This window comes from Mollisia scopiformis, assembly GCF_001500285.1.
Source record: "Mollisia scopiformis unplaced genomic scaffold LY89scaffold_12, whole genome shotgun sequence".
Taxonomy (NCBI): domain Eukaryota; kingdom Fungi; phylum Ascomycota; class Leotiomycetes; order Helotiales; family Mollisiaceae; genus Mollisia; species Mollisia scopiformis.
In genome coordinates, this window is record NW_017263592.1 from 997543 (window position 1) to 1013112 (window position 15570).

A 15570-nucleotide genomic window follows, 5' to 3' on the forward strand; every position below is an offset into this window, starting at 1 on the left:
TTCCTGACCTTCAAAACCACGGCCCTTCCCTCCATTCACCCACCTCATCCATTTCCCTCCCGGACACGCCTCCAGAACTTTTGGGCCGGGTCGTCAATTCGGTCGATATCAAACTAAACTTGGAGCTTTGGTACCAGTCGCGTCCTACGCGGTCTGTCTCGACGAGGAAAAAAAAGTCCTTTTCTGGCAGCAGCCGTACATCTGGTAGATGTCTGCCATGATGGATTCCTCTCCCAGCAAAACCAATGCTAGGACTGTCCAGAATCCTGTACCTTCGACAGCAGGTGTAAAGAGACCAGCTCCCTCATTATTGCCCGCGTTCGAGCCCTCTTCGTCGCCCGGCTTCCCTCGACCTTCGAAGAGACAAACTCGTTCTTCCCCTTCTCAACGCGAACATGCTTACCAGAAATACCCTACACCGATTCCTACCTCGACGACGGGTATTTTGTCCTCTTCTCCACCTCAAATTCACGTCCGACCCGGTCTGCAACGAACTCAATCCTCGATCTCGGAGCGTGCTCCGCTCTCCTCGGTACCCTCAGTCACTATGCCCGAGAATGGAGAAACCCTCAAGATGGGCAGATCCAGCAATTCTTCCCACTACCAATTATCTGCCAATCGACTTATCTCCCGTGTACACATCGAAGCAAGGTATATCGCCGCTTCAGTCCCTCTCGAGCCCAACAAAGTTGAAATTAAGTGTAAAGGGTGGAATGGAGTGAAGTTGCATTGTCAGGGTCGGACATGGGAATTGGCCAAGGACGATACTTTCACATCGGAGACCGAGTTCGCAGAGATCATGTTGGATGTACAGGACGCCCGTGTACGAATCGAATGGCCGAATAGGGAACGTAAGGAGTCGGTGGACTCTTGGGAAGATGAGAGCTCGCCGAAGGGTCGTCTGTCTGCAATTAATGCTCGTGGTCAGATCATTGAGTCTAGTCCTCTGCGACGTGGGCAGAGACTCGAATCTCCTGTGTCTCCGACTCCAGCACGTCCTTCTCGAAATTCTGGAGACTTGGCCCACTTGTTCTCTGATGATATAGAGCCGAATGTTGTCCAAGTGTATGAAGACTCTCCCTCACCAAAGCGGAGGCCAGATATTGAGGACGGAGAATCTTTCGTGTCGACACAAGCTGCTACCTCTTTCGCGCAACCTCCTATTGAGAGTCCGACGAGTGAACTCAGCGAACCGGAGGACGACCCTGATGAAGAGAATGATCCCATTGTGCACTCCTTCGGTCCTTTCGGTGCTAACATCTCCTCCCGCATGGCATCCTTCACCACCATCGCGAGCCCAGAAATCCCTCGACGTGATCCAACACCCTCTCCCAAAGCCAGATCCAGTTCCGAGTCCACCAACGAAGCAGATGCTGTTCCCATTGTGAACCATGTCGTGAATCAATTGGCGTTCTCGCGTCTCTCCTCCACTCCTCTCTCAGTTATCTTAAATAACCTCCCAGCCGAATTCCGGAACCCCAATCCAACAGGCCAAGAGAACAAGGGACTTTCGAAAGATGATTTGCGCAGAATGCTCAACGCGACATCATGTATCGGAGAAATACACCGTGAAGGAAAGGATGCCGCCGGAAAGGCACTTGAGAGCGAGTACTACTACATTCCCGACGAAGACCAAGACGAGCACCGAAGAGCAGCCGTCGTCGATGGTCTGCGCAAACCCAGTCTCAGAAACTGCAGAAAGCAACACAAGGTAAGACATCCCACCTGGAATCTGATAGATAATATATATACTGACCCATCGCAGCAATACTACTGGAAACGACCTCGCACGCCTTGACGAACGGAAACGAAGCTGGTCGCTGTTATGGATATGAACCCTGTTCGAAGCTGCGCGAGAAAGCACCTTGTTGTATACGGCCGTGATACCACTCTCTCCTCGAGAAGAAAAAATCTTCCTGTTGTTCCATACCTTTTTCATACCCCATGCATAGCGAGGCGTATGATTAAATTTCCTTTTTCATCATTGTTGGATTTGCGCTCAAAGGAGGAGTAGGCGCTGTGGATTAAATGAATAAATCACCCATCCATCATATGGATTCTTCGTCGCATGTGAGATATCCATGATGAAGGTTGTTGATTGTGTTGTGTTGCAAACAAAACGATATCGCGATCCAACAACTTTACCCCGCAAAACAGAAGTAAACAACCCCGCACTAAAATCCCCGCTAGCGCCAAAGCTTAGCGACGAACCCCTGAGACTTTTGGTGGCGACCACCACCACGGCTACCACGGCACGCAACCTGTATCGCATTTGGATTCTGATCATCCCATGTTGAGGGGCGAATTTCTGTTTGCGTGTGGTGGTGAGGATGCACATGCGAGTTTACTGGTAGGTGGGTGATTGGCGTGCAGATCAGGGTTCAACAGTTTGAGAGCCGTTTGGTATGCGGGGTGCTGCTTGGTTGATTGATTGATGAATGAGGAAGGAAGAAGGAAGAGGGGAAGGTGGAATTTAGGGTTTGTGTGACGGTCAGGTTATATATTTATTTAATCTCCTCTCTCTGTCGCTCTCTTTCTATCTGCAATTCGTTTGTCTTTCCTTTTATTACGTCGTAGTCCAGTGTTTCCCGGTACGACGCCGCATATCGGAATCATCAGGTGAGGCTCTGTCGATATTTCTTGCTTGCTCGTCATTCCGAGATCTCCATGACGAATGAGCGAGCATCCAGGTCCCTATATATGCATCTGCTGACCTTCCTTCTTCCTTTCCTTCCAGAAACAAACATCCACATATCCAAACAAATCAAATACAAACAAACCTACAAAATGGCATCCACAACACCATCAACAACCACCCAACCAACCCCTCTAAACACAACCCTTACCTCCGATCCAACATCCTCCACCTCCACTGAACCAATCTCCATCTCCCCAACAACCAATACAGAACAACACCGCACAGACGGCCGCCGCAACTCCTTCGGCGAGATCCTACCTTCTCCCACTGAGAGCTGGAAACCGACCTTCAATCGCGTGCAGAGCTGGAATCGCGAGGATCGGAAGAGGGAGATCGTTTTGCAGAGGGAGATTGCCGCGCATGAGGGGTATGGTGGGGGGTTTAGTGAGAAGAAGTAGTTGATATCAACGAACGCAGAGTATTGGGAAAGGAGCTGTGACAATGCAATGAAAGGGGATGAATGGCGTTTGGGTTTGGTGCGGTACTTGCTTGCCTTAAGGGAGAGGATGGAGAAAGGATGGAAAGAGATTCAGATTGATGAATGGGTACACACTTGCATACATGGGTTTCGGCTTGGGTGGGGTTTTCTGCATGAGTTTTTCAATGGGACGAGGGAAATGCATACATACCTACGTTGGTTTCTGTGCTTCGAGTCTTGGGGCCACGGTGATGTGAAATCTTCTTCTGTGGTGTCGTGTTCGAGTGCTGTTCCTATTCTGTGTTGATGATGCAATACGGTATTGTTTCCCTACACTTCTTAGACATCGAGAAGTTTCTGGATCTTCGATCTTTCGGTATTCTTAGGTCTGCTTGATGCTGTGGAAGGACTTCGAGTTCTGGGGATATTCGAACAGTAAGTATACTTTGAATATTATCGTATACGCTCTTGAATATCATAAACCAGACTGATCTTCCTACTAGTTGTGCCTTGATGGTTGATACGCAAGTATAATAGGACTCTTCCTTTTAATCACGTCGAAACTCTATGCATAGCTACACATCCTAGGGCCCCTCGATCTCTCTTCCTCACCAAATTGTCAAATGTACATTGCCGTGAACTCCTGAACTCTTGAACTCTTTCTCTATTGCAAATGGTAACGAAATCCTTCTTCATGGCCCCTTCATGAAAGAAACTTCTTTTCGCCACAAATACTAAATTGACGGCTGAACTTAGAGTAGCGGAAAGCGTCGCAGGAATACGAAGAACCAGTTCTCGTTCTCGGTACATTTAATTGTTTTGATACTTGTTGGTGGATTTCTTTGTTTTGAAAACTGTGGGGTTGCTGCTGGGTATTGGCAGAAGGAGGGGGCTTTGGTTCAGTTGCGCTAGATCTTTACTTTTGTTGCACGTCACACCTGGTAAATCATCCCGAATCGATACAAATCAAGCAAGGAATGTTTAAAAAGCAGAATTGCTTTCCTATTCATCAAAAGAACCAAAGCACCGCTAAACAATAACGCCTATTCCATCATACAGCATCATACAAAGTTCCTCCTCCCCACACTACAAATCCTCCTTCCACACCTCACTCTCAAACTTCTTCCCATACGGACCATAATACTTCTTAAAAACATCCGTCAACAACTCCTCACTCAAACTCATATGCCCCCCATCCGTCGTCTTAAACTCCAACGCCCCCTTCTCATCCAACTCCTTCAACCCTAGCCAATCCTCCTTATACAACGTCCTCTCCTTCAACGCCGTGACCTCCGTCCCGTTGACTTCCGCAAACCATCCACTCTCCTTTGGATGCACCGTCGTATCATCCTCAAAGATGTACATCACGAATTTTTCCAACTTGGCCAAATTCTCCTTGTACGTCTGATTCTTCAACTCGCGTTCGTTGTTGATATCCGCCAGAAAATTCGAGTAAAGAAGATAATCATCGTATTGCATCGGATCCCGAAAATACTGCGCAGGAACTAACCTGCTCTGCACAAAACTGCTCCAGGTATTAGACCTCAGCAGTCCCTGCGCACCCTTACACAACCAATCCGTCGCACCACAGCTCTGGAACTCGGAGATGCCGTTATGTTGGCTGCCGAATGTGACGAGACTCCGGACGGGAGGAGCACTGCAGCGTTCGATGTAGCCGCGCAGGAATTGGCCGCCTTGCGAGAAGCCGAGGGCGTCGATGGCGGGGGCGGTCGAGAGAATGGGGTGGGCGGAGATGTCGGCGCAGACTTTTTCGAGTTGGAGAGTTAGGTTGCCGAAGAATGTTGCGGAGCGGTCCGAGGAGGAGTCTTCGTCCAGGCGGATTATGTACACGAGTGTGCCTGGGTTGGTGGATTCGGCGAGAGAGGCTACTTCTGCGAGGCCTTCGGCTGCGTACTGGGGGTAGGTTAGTCTGGGTATAGAAGAGGAGCTGGTGTGAGTGATGGAGTGATGGACGTACATTGTCGCCCAGGCCATGCCAGATGACGAGGGGGAGTGGCGTATCGTCTTCATCGTCGGAAGAGCTGCGTAGAGGGGTTTGAAACGGGATAATGCTGGCTTGCAGCAAGGGAAGAACAGAGACAAATGAAATGAGCTTCGTGAGTTTAGTCATGATGACTGTTGTGATGTCCGGGAGGATGTTGGAGATGGGGAGAGGCTGGGAGCTATTGTTGATAGCGATAAAGCTCACTCGCTTATTTGGCAAGGCTGAGCTGACTCAAAAGACTTGATGGAAAGAATCTCGCAGTTGTTTAAGATGAATAAGTATAGGAAAATAAACAATAACAAGATCGCAATCTAACGATAGCAAGTACATAGAGATAGTCATCTTTATTCCTTTCTTGTCCAAGCATTGTTGGTATCAGAGAGAATAAGAAAAGGCATCCTTGATATAGAAAAAGAGCAACATCTTTGGAGAATTTCTTGCCCCTGGCTGGAACATCGAGGTACCTAGCTTCGCTTGTTTGCTATGTATGACGTTTGAAGTGGTCTTAGTGCTTTTCAATGTGGAAAGAGTGACTCGATGCAAATTGACGAAAGTAGCTTGTCAACAAACTTCCACTAACTGACCGATTTCTGAAGCTGCTCAGAATCAAGTCTTCTCTGTCTATTCGAACATACTCAAGCAATTATCAAATAGCCGCTAGCACAGAGACAACTTTACCTTCTGTGTCATCGATCCGATTCAAGAACCAGCCTTGCCCAGCCTTATATCGGATTTCAGCCTTGTTCCAGAAGTTCTCGGAATTTGACCCAATTGCTTCTCATGCCAAGATGGTTCAAAGTGAAGACTTCTCGGGCACTTCTAGTAGTGAGGATAGTGTATTGAATGACTATGTTTCTCAGAAAATAACCTTGAATGTTGGTCTCAGGCCAAGGGCCGCAGCGATAGCAGCAGCCGCTAGCACAGCTCTCGGCTCGGGAAGCAAAAACAATTCCGAACCTCGAGTTTCGGCCCCGATCATCTGCAAGCCTCCATACTTCTTACTTTCCAGTCCACGATTGCATTACGAAGGCTTCAATACGGCGGACTCCTTCGACCGTAAGATGGCTCCTCAAGTTGCATTCCAGGCTCAAGCGGGCCCCCATCCTTCGTTCATCCATGTGGCGCAACAATTTACCTTCCAGCAACAACTTCAGAATCAACTGGTAGCTATTGGCACGAATCCTACGCGGGAAGACAATTTCAGGCTACAGGGCGTGCAATGGATTAACGATGTTAGAACTGCTCTTCAGCTGTACGACCCTTCTTCTCTCTTCAAGCTCTCAAATACTAATAGTATCCCAGGCCTGTTCGAACATACTGCACAGCAGTGTGGTACTTTCACAAGTTTCGCCTCGTCCATAAGGATTCCGAATATCAATATCCCGATGCTGCCGCAGCTGCTTTACTTACGGCTTGCAAGATTGAAGATACATTGAAGAAGTCGAGGGAGATACTGGCTGCTGCGCATAACCTCAAAGTTTCCGCTTCTGAGCATTTGAGCTCAGACGACAGTGTAAGTCTGCAGAATAGTGTATATGATCAATGGCACTGACAAGATGACAGGCCTTTGATGGATCCTCGAAAGTTGTTATTGGTCTCGAACGGCTCATGCTCGAAGCTTCAGGATTCGATTTCCGAGTTCGTTATCCCCATAAACACCTCATCAAACTTGCACGAGAAGCTGGATTCGATAAGGATGTTACAAGAGTTGCATACAATATGATGATCGACCTTTACCGAACATTCGCTCCTCTCAAGCAGAGTTGTGCCACTATGTCATTTGCATGCCTTGAACTTGCTACGAAGGTGTTGGAGAAGCAGCAAGAGAAGATCCATGGCAAACATGCACCACAATATAAGAAATGGAGTACGAGACGGGCAGAAGTACTGGAGACTATTCTCGATTTGCTGGACCTCTACACCCACTTCCAAAAGTCTTCCATTGTTGGACCTGGACATAGTATGGATAAGTTCATCCAACTCAAGATCAAGGTGAATCAGGAGGCTGGAGAAGGGCAATCATTGAACAGATTTACGGAATTCTTCGACCCGCCCAAAATCAATGGCTTTAGGTCGAATATCAAGACGCCAAAGACACCCGTCACGCCAGCTAGCCCTGCTGAAGTCCGTGTGAATGGCAAAGACGCATCTCCAGCGACTCTTAGTCCTAGATCATCCGGATCTGGCAGACGAGGTATCGGTGCCAGAGGTCAAGATGGAACAGTCCGATTCATGCTTGATGCCGAACAAGCCAAGGAGGAGAAAGACATCACTTCCAAGTATTTCACAGAGGAATGGGAAGAGTATGAAGTGGAGGTTGAGGAGCCGATCAAGCCGGAGAAGGAAGATAGAGGTCCTCGGCCACCTTATCGTGGTAATGGTCGTGATGATAGGCCTACTTTTCATCAGAATAAACGTCCCAGGAGATAAGTAGGAGGCATGGAGGATCATTGTTTGGCGTTGGGAGATTGGGCATAGGTTTTGGCAGGTCACACGAGCATGGGTTCACGGAGATGGCGTTCACGATAGATACCACTGCTATGTAGAATAATACGGATACTGTGAACATCTGCTCTCATGTGTAGTGCTTTACATGTATATTCGTGTCTTCGGTTCTGGCCTCGATAACCTCGTTATCTTCATGCTGTGGTATGAGTAGGCAGCCATGAATTTATCCAATTAAGGGGCTCGATATATTCAAGGTCACCAGGAACCTTCCACTAGAGTTTCAAGCTTCATGTCTCGCAAACATTTAGCAATAAGCTTCACAGCTTTTGAAACTGCAGCAAATGTTTCCGCGTCAACAGTACTTCTCCAAACCAATCCCAATATCTGACGATACCTGGTATATTCTGGCTCGCCATGAACAGACACAGATTGTTTGAGCAGCCTTGTCTATGATGCATGTTGATTCGATATGGGATGCTGCATCCTGACGATGGGCAGACCCCTGGTTTCCTCTAGCATGTGATGATCGCTGGTAGCGCCTGACAGCCACAGCGATGACGATGAGGTCGACGCTCTTCCGAACGAGGGACCAGAACGAGAACAAGAACAGGCAATGTGGCTTTACTGCAACAAATCAAGGCAGAACAATTCCCCCACGGCCAAATCTGTGTGATATCAAACCTCCCTCCACCGCGAATGCATTTTGTATCCTCATAATAATTAATTGACAAACGCACCATCTGCCGGCAAACAATCTGCGAGTGAGTGAATGGCACGCAAAGCTGCTCCCGGGCTCTCTTCAGCTGCGATGGGTCGCTAGTGACGTTTTGCAAGGATGCGCTAACCAGCCATTTTCTGTAGAGCTTCGCACCACCACCAACTTTCTTCTTCCGCACACGACACGACACCATTTCCTTCCACGAAACCAAAACCTCAAAAGTGCGACAATCGAGCAATTACGAAAGACAGTAATCTCTTCTCCTCGTCAGAACTCGCAGATTCCAACATCAACAATGGCTCCTCCGCCATCCGCATCTCTGCCTTTGCAGCAGCGATTGATTCAGCTGGCGCAGACTCTACAGTGTAAGCAAATCTCTAGAACCTTCTCCGATCGCGCATGCTGATACTCCTCATAGTCGCTTGGTTTGTTGGGTACGTTTATACTCTCTTACGGGTGTCATTGTTCTGTTCTCGAACTTCGAAATGCCTGCCTGGAGCGGTGTTCCGAGTTCTAGGATAGAGCTTTGTCTACCCTGTTGCATATCATAATATGAGGGTTCATGCAGGAAGCTAACAACGTGCAAACAGACATCTGACCCTCCTCTTCTGTATCGCTCGCTATGGGCTCTCCTACATCACATTCAACTACTACTCGAGATGGGCAAGATTCTCCTACCGTACCGCTTTCGTTTCCGCGGCGGTGACATATGGAATTGTGGTCTACAAGGCTTTCCGTGCTCGTTCAAGACCTGGCGCAAAAGCTCCTCCCAGTGCTCTTGCCCTTGTCGCTGATGAGAATGTTCAATACTTGGGTGAGTGTCCTCTAAATTCCCCACTCTGACCGGCGGCTAACCCCACCAAGCTATGGCCCTTGTCTGGCTCTTCTCTCCTCAATACCCTCTCGCCATGCTTCCGTTCGGTGTCTACTCCGTCTTCCACGTTGCCACCTACACTCGCACAAACCTGATCCCCACCATCCAACCTGGCCAACCAATTGCTCCTGCAGCTGGTGCAAGCCCATCCGCCAAGCCAGCCACCAAGACCAGCCCATATGCCGACATGATTGGCAGGTTCGTCAAGGAATACTATGACACCTCCATGGGACTCGTTGCTATCCTCGAGATCCTGCTCTGGGGCCGTCTCTTCCTCTCCGCCGTCACCTTCCAAAAGGGTTCCTGGATCTTGATCGCAGTCTACACCGCCTTCCTCCGAGCTCGATTCGCACAAAGCACCTTCGTCCAAGGCTCGTTCAAGCAATTGGAGGCAAGAATCGATAACCTCGTTGGTGCGCAATCTACTCCTCCAGCTGCCAGAGCTGTTTGGGATAATGTTAAGGGTGGTGCGAGGACATTCCATGATGCTACCGATGTTGGCAAGTACGTCAATGGTCCTCAAGCTCAGAAGAAGGCTTCTTAGCTACTCCACGCGAATTACGACCAATATATCTGGATACGCCGACTTGTTTGTGTAGGTGAAGCATATCCAAGTCACAGGCAGCAGATGATGGAACATGGACAGGAGGTATACGCAAGCAGGAAGGGGAAATGAAAAGTACAGTGATAAGGAAGGAAAGAGAGGTGGATCGGGAACTCTTTGATTTCTACATCATAGCGGTCTAGGTTTTTTCTTCTACTTCTCTTTCGTCTTCAGCTCTCGGGAATGGAATGGGAATTTTTACATATCGAATGGAGTGGAGTGGGGTGGAGGGATGTGTGTATTCGTAGTGTGGTTTATGACAGCTTTCGTATCGTATGATTTGAAAGACCGATGGCTCTTTTTCGCGTTCTTCTTTTTATGCAGACAATCAAACAATCAGACAGACAGACGAATGAGTGAATGGAATGGAATGTCGTATATGATATTGATGTATGTGTAGTGTGCACCGTGTGTGAAGTCCCGGTTCTGCTACTCCAATGACTGGAAGCAGAGAGTGTTCGTGTGTGTTCGTGAAGTTTGGGAATCGAGATGCGTGGATGGATGGCGGTTTTATGGATTTGGTGGTTTTTGAAGAGTTAGCTTGGAGGGTATGAGGTAGAAGGGAAGAGGGGTCGTTCATGGGGTATTGTATAGGGGATGGGCTGCTGGGCTTTGGCATAATATATTAGAAAGTTCATATATATGCACCGTTTATAGAGGGTGGCGATGGCTCAAATGGTAGGCGGTGTGAGAGTAGAGAGAGGGTGTTTTATGAATCTGGTGAAGTTTAAAGAGTTAGCTTGGAGGGTATGGGTTAAGGCGAAGAGGGGGGATGAGGTGTATATTGTGAGCTGTTAGGCTTTGGTACGGTGCGTCATAAAGTTCATATATTTGCACCGTGTATAGAGGGTGTTATGTTATTGGAATGGCGATGCGTAGAGATGTAGTCGGCGTAAGTCACTCGGTGTGAGAGCGGAAAGAGGGTGCTTGGTGTAATTAGTGGGTGTTTAGAGAATTTGCCTTGGAAGGTAGGTATGGATGAAGGGAAGAGTGGATGTTGGCGTTAGAGGGGAGTTTTCTGCATCTGGGGGATGAGCGTCGTGATGCTTGGGATCTAATTGTTGGTCTTAATATGAGGCCAGTACTGTGGTGGCTGGGTGATGGGAAATTTTCTTACTGTAGGGAAAACTTGAGATTTCTAGTTTGGCAGTTGTTGGAAGAATGTGTCGAGGATCCCGGATCTTTTGAATCTTGATTAGAATTGCAACTTATCTTCGGGAGGCGTGAAAAGGCGAAAGGGCGAAAAGGCAATAGCAAGAATTCTAATCTGTCATCTATTCCCAAAAAAAATCCTGAAGGCTCTCGAAGCCTTTGAGCGTTGTTTAGAATTTTGAGCCACCTCGAGGATTCGAATAAGGCAGCAGCAGAGATAAATTATGCAGCTGCCACCCGAAGTCCTGCATATAACATCTCAACTTTGGCCCCATGACAGATTTTAGGCTGGTGAGACGCCGATTGCTCGAAAGGGATTAAGCCCAGGATTTTGTGACTCCACGGAAGGGTAGCTGCAGGGTGCTAGAACATCGATCTGAGAACATAAAAGCTAGATAGTTGCATCATGATGAACGTTCATTGCGTTACTGTCTAGAGACGACATGGAATTCGATAACTCCTTCATGACCATCAGATCATCACATCATCCGTTCATACGCCATTGTGAGCATCCTCATCCCATTCCCAAATCCGTCGCTCCATTTCCGCCGAGAGGAAAGCAAACCTTTCCTCGCCGTCGCTAGACAAATGAGAGAATACATAAGAAAAAGGTGTCTGCTGGACACGGAAGAAGAGTATTTTGTTGACTAATAACACGTAAGAAACACTTTTCGCCACAGATTATGCTACCAACGAGCTATGTATCGGCACGTATGTAGGTTCACGATTCGCGGTTGTCGTGTTGCATTGACAAATGCTGGCACCTTCCTTGTTGGAGTTTTCCGATTGCGCGAGACCCATGATCCATACTGTTTCACCTGCTGTCATTGGATGAAATGCGTAGGTACAATACGAGGTGATGAGCTGCAAGTTTGACAGTGGGTAAGAATATTGAAGTGGTACAGAAGAAACTCGCGATAGCCGTTGGATTCAGGCTGGAAACAGTTAGCTCGGACCCGGTGCTAATCTAAGCAGCACAAAACGATGGGGCCCGGAAAACCTTAATTCAACTTACAATCATCAGCAACTTCATGGAAATGCTTCTCCAATCCTTGTCTCATCAACGCCGGAGCAGGTCTCGACGGCTTCTGCTCTTGCACAGTACTCCCTACACTTGACACGCTCGACCAGGTGGACGTGGTGCTCCGCATGCTCAAGGAATCCTGGGTGAATTGGGTGGATTGGGTGAACTGGCTAGACTGGCTAGCCTGGCTGAGTGAACTATCTGTTCTTCCAGTTCTCCTGCTTTGCCAGTCAAAGTCTTCATAGTCGCGGCGACTGGACTGGCGGAAATCATCGTTAGGACTCGCGCTATCCTGGGTCTGCTCCTTGGTCCTCGCAGTGCGAGATGTTTCGACCATTCTCGGGCTGTTTGAGCTTGACGATGCACTTGACAGGCTCTTCAGAGCCTGGAAATTTTGTTTATCCTGCGTAGTCTGCGCTCTGTATGCTTCGTCTATAGCCTCTTGTTCTTCATTATGAGCGTTAGCGCAAGTCTGTCTGCATGATTGGATATGCGTACTCTTGGACTTCTTGTCTGAGCGCAGAGCGAAAATACCATGCCTACCAATGGCTGAAATTGGCTGCTCCGTCGACGCGGCGTAATGCTCAAGCAATAACAGCAAAGATTTCCCAGTCTTCTTCTTGTAGGCCTTGATGGCATCTGTACCAGCTATGATCTGGAATTTGTCGGTTCCTTCCACGATCTTCAGTCTGACTTGTATGTTTCCCGACTCGATCCGCTGGAATGCCAGATTGGCATTGATGTACGAGCGAGGTTGTGTCTCATTGCCTCCAATTGGGCCCGAGAATGTTGTTCTGCTCGATTCTGGGATGGGTCTCTCTGTGAACGGACCCAATTTGGAAAGTGTTTCGCGGCTTATGAAACTTCTGTCCGCTCCCGTGTCAACAAGGACCACAAGTTCCCATGTATTGCCATTCAGATCCCTCATATGAACATGTACTGTGTATTTGTCTCCACTGTCACTGTCTTCGCTCTGTACACTGTGTATGCTCATTTGATCCGCATCAACCATGCCAAGTAATCGTGGGGCGAGAAGGAATCGAGTGCCCTGTGTCGACGAGTCTGGGCGTTCCACTTTTCCCCTGGTTTGTCGGTATGAACCATCAGACAAGCTCACCTCCACCGGACGTTTTTCGTTGGCAGTGCCAGTAAGCTTCTCCGCTAGGTCACTGGTCAAACCTCCAGACGAGACATGGTATATCCCAAGCCATGGCCACATACGAGAGAAAGAGGCCGCGATCTTTCGGCCGGTGTTGTTACTCTTCACTCTGCCTATCCATCCAAGAGACTGCTCTGCAGCAATTCGTATGTCAGTGGCATCATCGGTCGCCGGCGAAGACGATCCGTCGATTTTCAACAACGGCAGTTTCTGTTGGAGCCAATCAGTGTTATCGGACTGAGAACGATCCTTCGGTGTATGTGGAGGGGGAGGTTCTGCTGCGTCGTATCGGGTGGTTGAAGAGCTGCAGTCTCCCTTGCACTCCTGAGCGATATTCGTCTCCCCTTTGATAGTCAATTTCTGCAGACATTCGACATCCGCTGTGGATATGTGACGAGTGACTGCTTGCTGTTGAACGGCCGGGGAATCACTGGGACAGACCGCTTCTCCGACTCCACACATGGTTGAGATGCTCGACTCCGCGCGATCGCATTGACTTGAGGTCATCTTGATGAACAGGAGAAAGAGATTGAAGAAGATGGAGAAGACGCAGGTGCACGTGGCTCTACAATGCCCTCGTAGTTCGTCGTCGTCGAGGAGGAGATGTCGATATCTGGATTCATTCACACATCAGCTTGTGCTTGTGTCCTAGCACACACCGCATCAGAAATCTTGTTTGGGGTAAATACGCTAAACCTTTTTCATCTGATTGGCTTGCATGGAATCGTTGCAGGCTATAAGGTTTACTTGTGAAGACATATTCGGTGACTTGAGGTCTGTTACAAGTCACTAATCTTTGTATTTACCCGCTGCAAGAGTAATTGCACATCTCTGCCAGTATTTTCTTTCTTAACTGATCGGACTGGCATTTTTTTAGCCGTTTTTCTCGCTCTTTTGTGTATTGAAGTGCTTTCGTTGAGGCTCCCGCACAGCAGGGCGTCGACTTTGTCAGCACCAACGCGAAACACTCACCGAGGGCGTCAAAAAACTCGCTTGTTAGCCTTGATTCCTGTATATAAGAATCACGTCGCCCATGGTTTGAACTGAAGCTTTTGATAGTTTTCTGATGTCCCAATGTCAGGCTATACCAAGTTGGCGAAGTTCATGACCCAGAAACATCATCCCATCTTGAGAAAGTTTCAACATCTCGCGACTCGTGATCTCTTGTACTTACAGGCCGAGCTATGCGAGCTGGACTTTAAACACGACACAATTGCCAAGAAGGATGCCCTAGAGACAGATGAGAGGCAGTATTATGGTCGAGACTGGCAATATCTGGAGAGCTCAAATCAAAGAGGCTTTGGCGGCGAGCAGTGGGCCGTTGCTCTTGCCACGAGAGCAAAGTTGCGAGAGTACTGTAAGTAGAAACCATGCGTCAGGCCCTGGGTTGACACCGACGCTTGACGTGTATCCAGATGCAGCTTTGTCGCAGTATTCCCAGATTGCCTCAATTCCTGAGCCAAGCCCATCGGAACGAACGATATTGCATGACTGGATTGGAAGTCCGGCAATGGGAGGCGGTTGCGGATTTCTTGGTCGCGACCTCGGAGGCTATGAGCAGCTATCCGTCTATGAAGATCTTCACCAGAGCGACTTGGCCATTCTTTCTGATGCCCATGGAGAAGACGATCTGTTTACCAGATTTGTCACTGGACCTCTGCTCACGCTTTATCATTGGATTTTGAAACGTAGAAGAGTAAGTTTCCATATCTTGATACCACACATCGTCCTCCTGAAGCATGACTAAGTGCGGACCTTCAGAACCCACTGGCCATTGACCCAGAGAATCCCCCAGTGGGCGACAATCGGAGCAATTTACATCACTATGATGACCGTCGTATCGAAATGGTCACAAATATTTTAGGAACAGTCTTTTCATCATTCGCACCTTTGCTTTCCATCGTTGTGCTATCGTTTGTGAGTAATGCAAAGGCGAGACTCGGGCTTGTTTGTGCTTTCACGATACTATTCACCTGCTGTCTCGCTGTTGCCACAAAAGCCCGCCGAGTAGAAATCTTTGCCGCATCTGCTGCGTAGGTAACCTCTCCTTCAATGTTATTAAGAGACTAATCAGCCTTTAGTTTCGCTAGTGTTCAAGTGGTGTTTATTGGAAGTTCCAATTCAAACTCAATCGTGCTGTGAGGACATGGTCATTGCTATATCGGCATGTGTGTGCTTCATGCAAATCATGTCGCAATATCCTTTTTGGCAATGGCATTAGTTGTTGACGACGGATGAAGAATGTATATAACTGAAGCGGAAATAAATCTTGTCGACTCTTGTTCACATCCCTATTGAGGGCATGTCTTTCACAATTGCCCGGCTCGAGCCTCCTTCGGCTGACTCGAGCTTTTGCTTCTTGATTCAAGTGATCTCGAAGCGTCATAAAGACAAGAAAATTAGATGGGGACAAAGAGGGTGGCACCATGCATCGTTGCAGTTTGCAACGATCTTGAACCATTGTCACCGA

General features: G+C 48.3%; 8 protein-coding genes across 8 annotated transcripts; 5 read left to right on the forward strand and 3 right to left on the reverse strand.

Moving 5' to 3' along the window:
* The first annotated feature begins 1 nt into the window (after nucleotide 1).
* LY89DRAFT_646168 (uncharacterized protein) lies at nucleotides 2–2067 on the forward strand. Its single transcript, XM_018211915.1, has 2 exons — nucleotides 2–1711; nucleotides 1766–2067. The coding sequence occupies exons 1-2, from the start codon at nucleotides 209–211 to the stop codon at nucleotides 1796–1798; spliced, it is 1536 nt and encodes a 511-aa protein (XP_018071404.1). The 5' UTR covers nucleotides 2–208; the 3' UTR covers nucleotides 1799–2067.
* A 416-nt stretch (nucleotides 2068–2483) lies between these two features.
* On the forward strand, nucleotides 2484–3409 carry LY89DRAFT_70463 (uncharacterized protein). Its single transcript, XM_018217395.1, has 2 exons — nucleotides 2484–2619; nucleotides 2738–3409. Exon 2 carries the CDS (start codon nucleotides 2788–2790, stop codon nucleotides 3094–3096), a length of 309 nt encoding a protein of 102 aa, XP_018071405.1. The 5' UTR covers nucleotides 2484–2619; nucleotides 2738–2787; the 3' UTR covers nucleotides 3097–3409.
* A 199-nt stretch (nucleotides 3410–3608) lies between these two features.
* LY89DRAFT_70453 (uncharacterized protein) lies at nucleotides 3609–4080 on the reverse strand. The gene has a single exon (XM_018217390.1). The coding sequence runs from the start codon at nucleotides 3924–3926 to the stop codon at nucleotides 3669–3671; it is 258 nt and encodes an 85-aa protein (XP_018071406.1). The 5' UTR covers nucleotides 3927–4080; the 3' UTR covers nucleotides 3609–3668.
* Nucleotides 4081–4202: 122 nt separating this feature from the next.
* LY89DRAFT_734043 (alpha/beta-hydrolase) lies at nucleotides 4203–5247 on the reverse strand (the record flags this gene model as incomplete). Its single annotated transcript, XM_018219871.1, has 2 exons — nucleotides 4203–5030; nucleotides 5095–5247. The coding sequence occupies 2 exons, from the start codon at nucleotides 5245–5247 to the stop codon at nucleotides 4203–4205; spliced, it is 981 nt and encodes a 326-aa protein (XP_018071407.1).
* An 840-nt stretch (nucleotides 5248–6087) lies between these two features.
* LY89DRAFT_646176 (cyclin-like protein) lies at nucleotides 6088–7695 on the forward strand. The gene is made up of 3 exons (XM_018211916.1): nucleotides 6088–6373; nucleotides 6424–6634; nucleotides 6685–7695. The coding sequence occupies exons 1-3, from the start codon at nucleotides 6183–6185 to the stop codon at nucleotides 7549–7551; spliced, it is 1269 nt and encodes a 422-aa protein (XP_018071408.1). The 5' UTR covers nucleotides 6088–6182; the 3' UTR covers nucleotides 7552–7695.
* A 745-nt stretch (nucleotides 7696–8440) lies between these two features.
* On the forward strand, nucleotides 8441–9899 carry LY89DRAFT_70489 (uncharacterized protein). The gene is made up of 4 exons (XM_018217413.1): nucleotides 8441–8652; nucleotides 8706–8721; nucleotides 8878–9101; nucleotides 9152–9899. The coding sequence occupies exons 1-4, from the start codon at nucleotides 8583–8585 to the stop codon at nucleotides 9703–9705; spliced, it is 864 nt and encodes a 287-aa protein (XP_018071409.1). The 5' UTR covers nucleotides 8441–8582; the 3' UTR covers nucleotides 9706–9899.
* A 2019-nt stretch (nucleotides 9900–11918) lies between these two features.
* On the reverse strand, nucleotides 11919–13987 carry LY89DRAFT_782265 (uncharacterized protein; the record flags this gene model as incomplete). The annotated part of the gene is made up of 2 exons (XM_018222563.1): nucleotides 12440–13987; nucleotides 11919–12388 (listed from the first exon to the last, which is right to left on the reverse strand). The coding sequence occupies exons 1-2, from the start codon at nucleotides 13605–13607 to the stop codon at nucleotides 11919–11921; spliced, it is 1638 nt and encodes a 545-aa protein (XP_018071410.1). The 5' UTR covers nucleotides 13608–13987.
* A 187-nt stretch (nucleotides 13988–14174) lies between these two features.
* On the forward strand, nucleotides 14175–15373 carry LY89DRAFT_718744 (uncharacterized protein; the record flags this gene model as incomplete). The annotated part of the gene is made up of 4 exons (XM_018218440.1): nucleotides 14175–14457; nucleotides 14516–14796; nucleotides 14862–15133; nucleotides 15182–15373. 4 exons carry the CDS (start codon nucleotides 14175–14177, stop codon nucleotides 15240–15242), a joined length of 897 nt encoding a protein of 298 aa, XP_018071411.1. The 3' UTR covers nucleotides 15243–15373.
* Nucleotides 15374–15570: the final 197 nt, after the last annotated feature.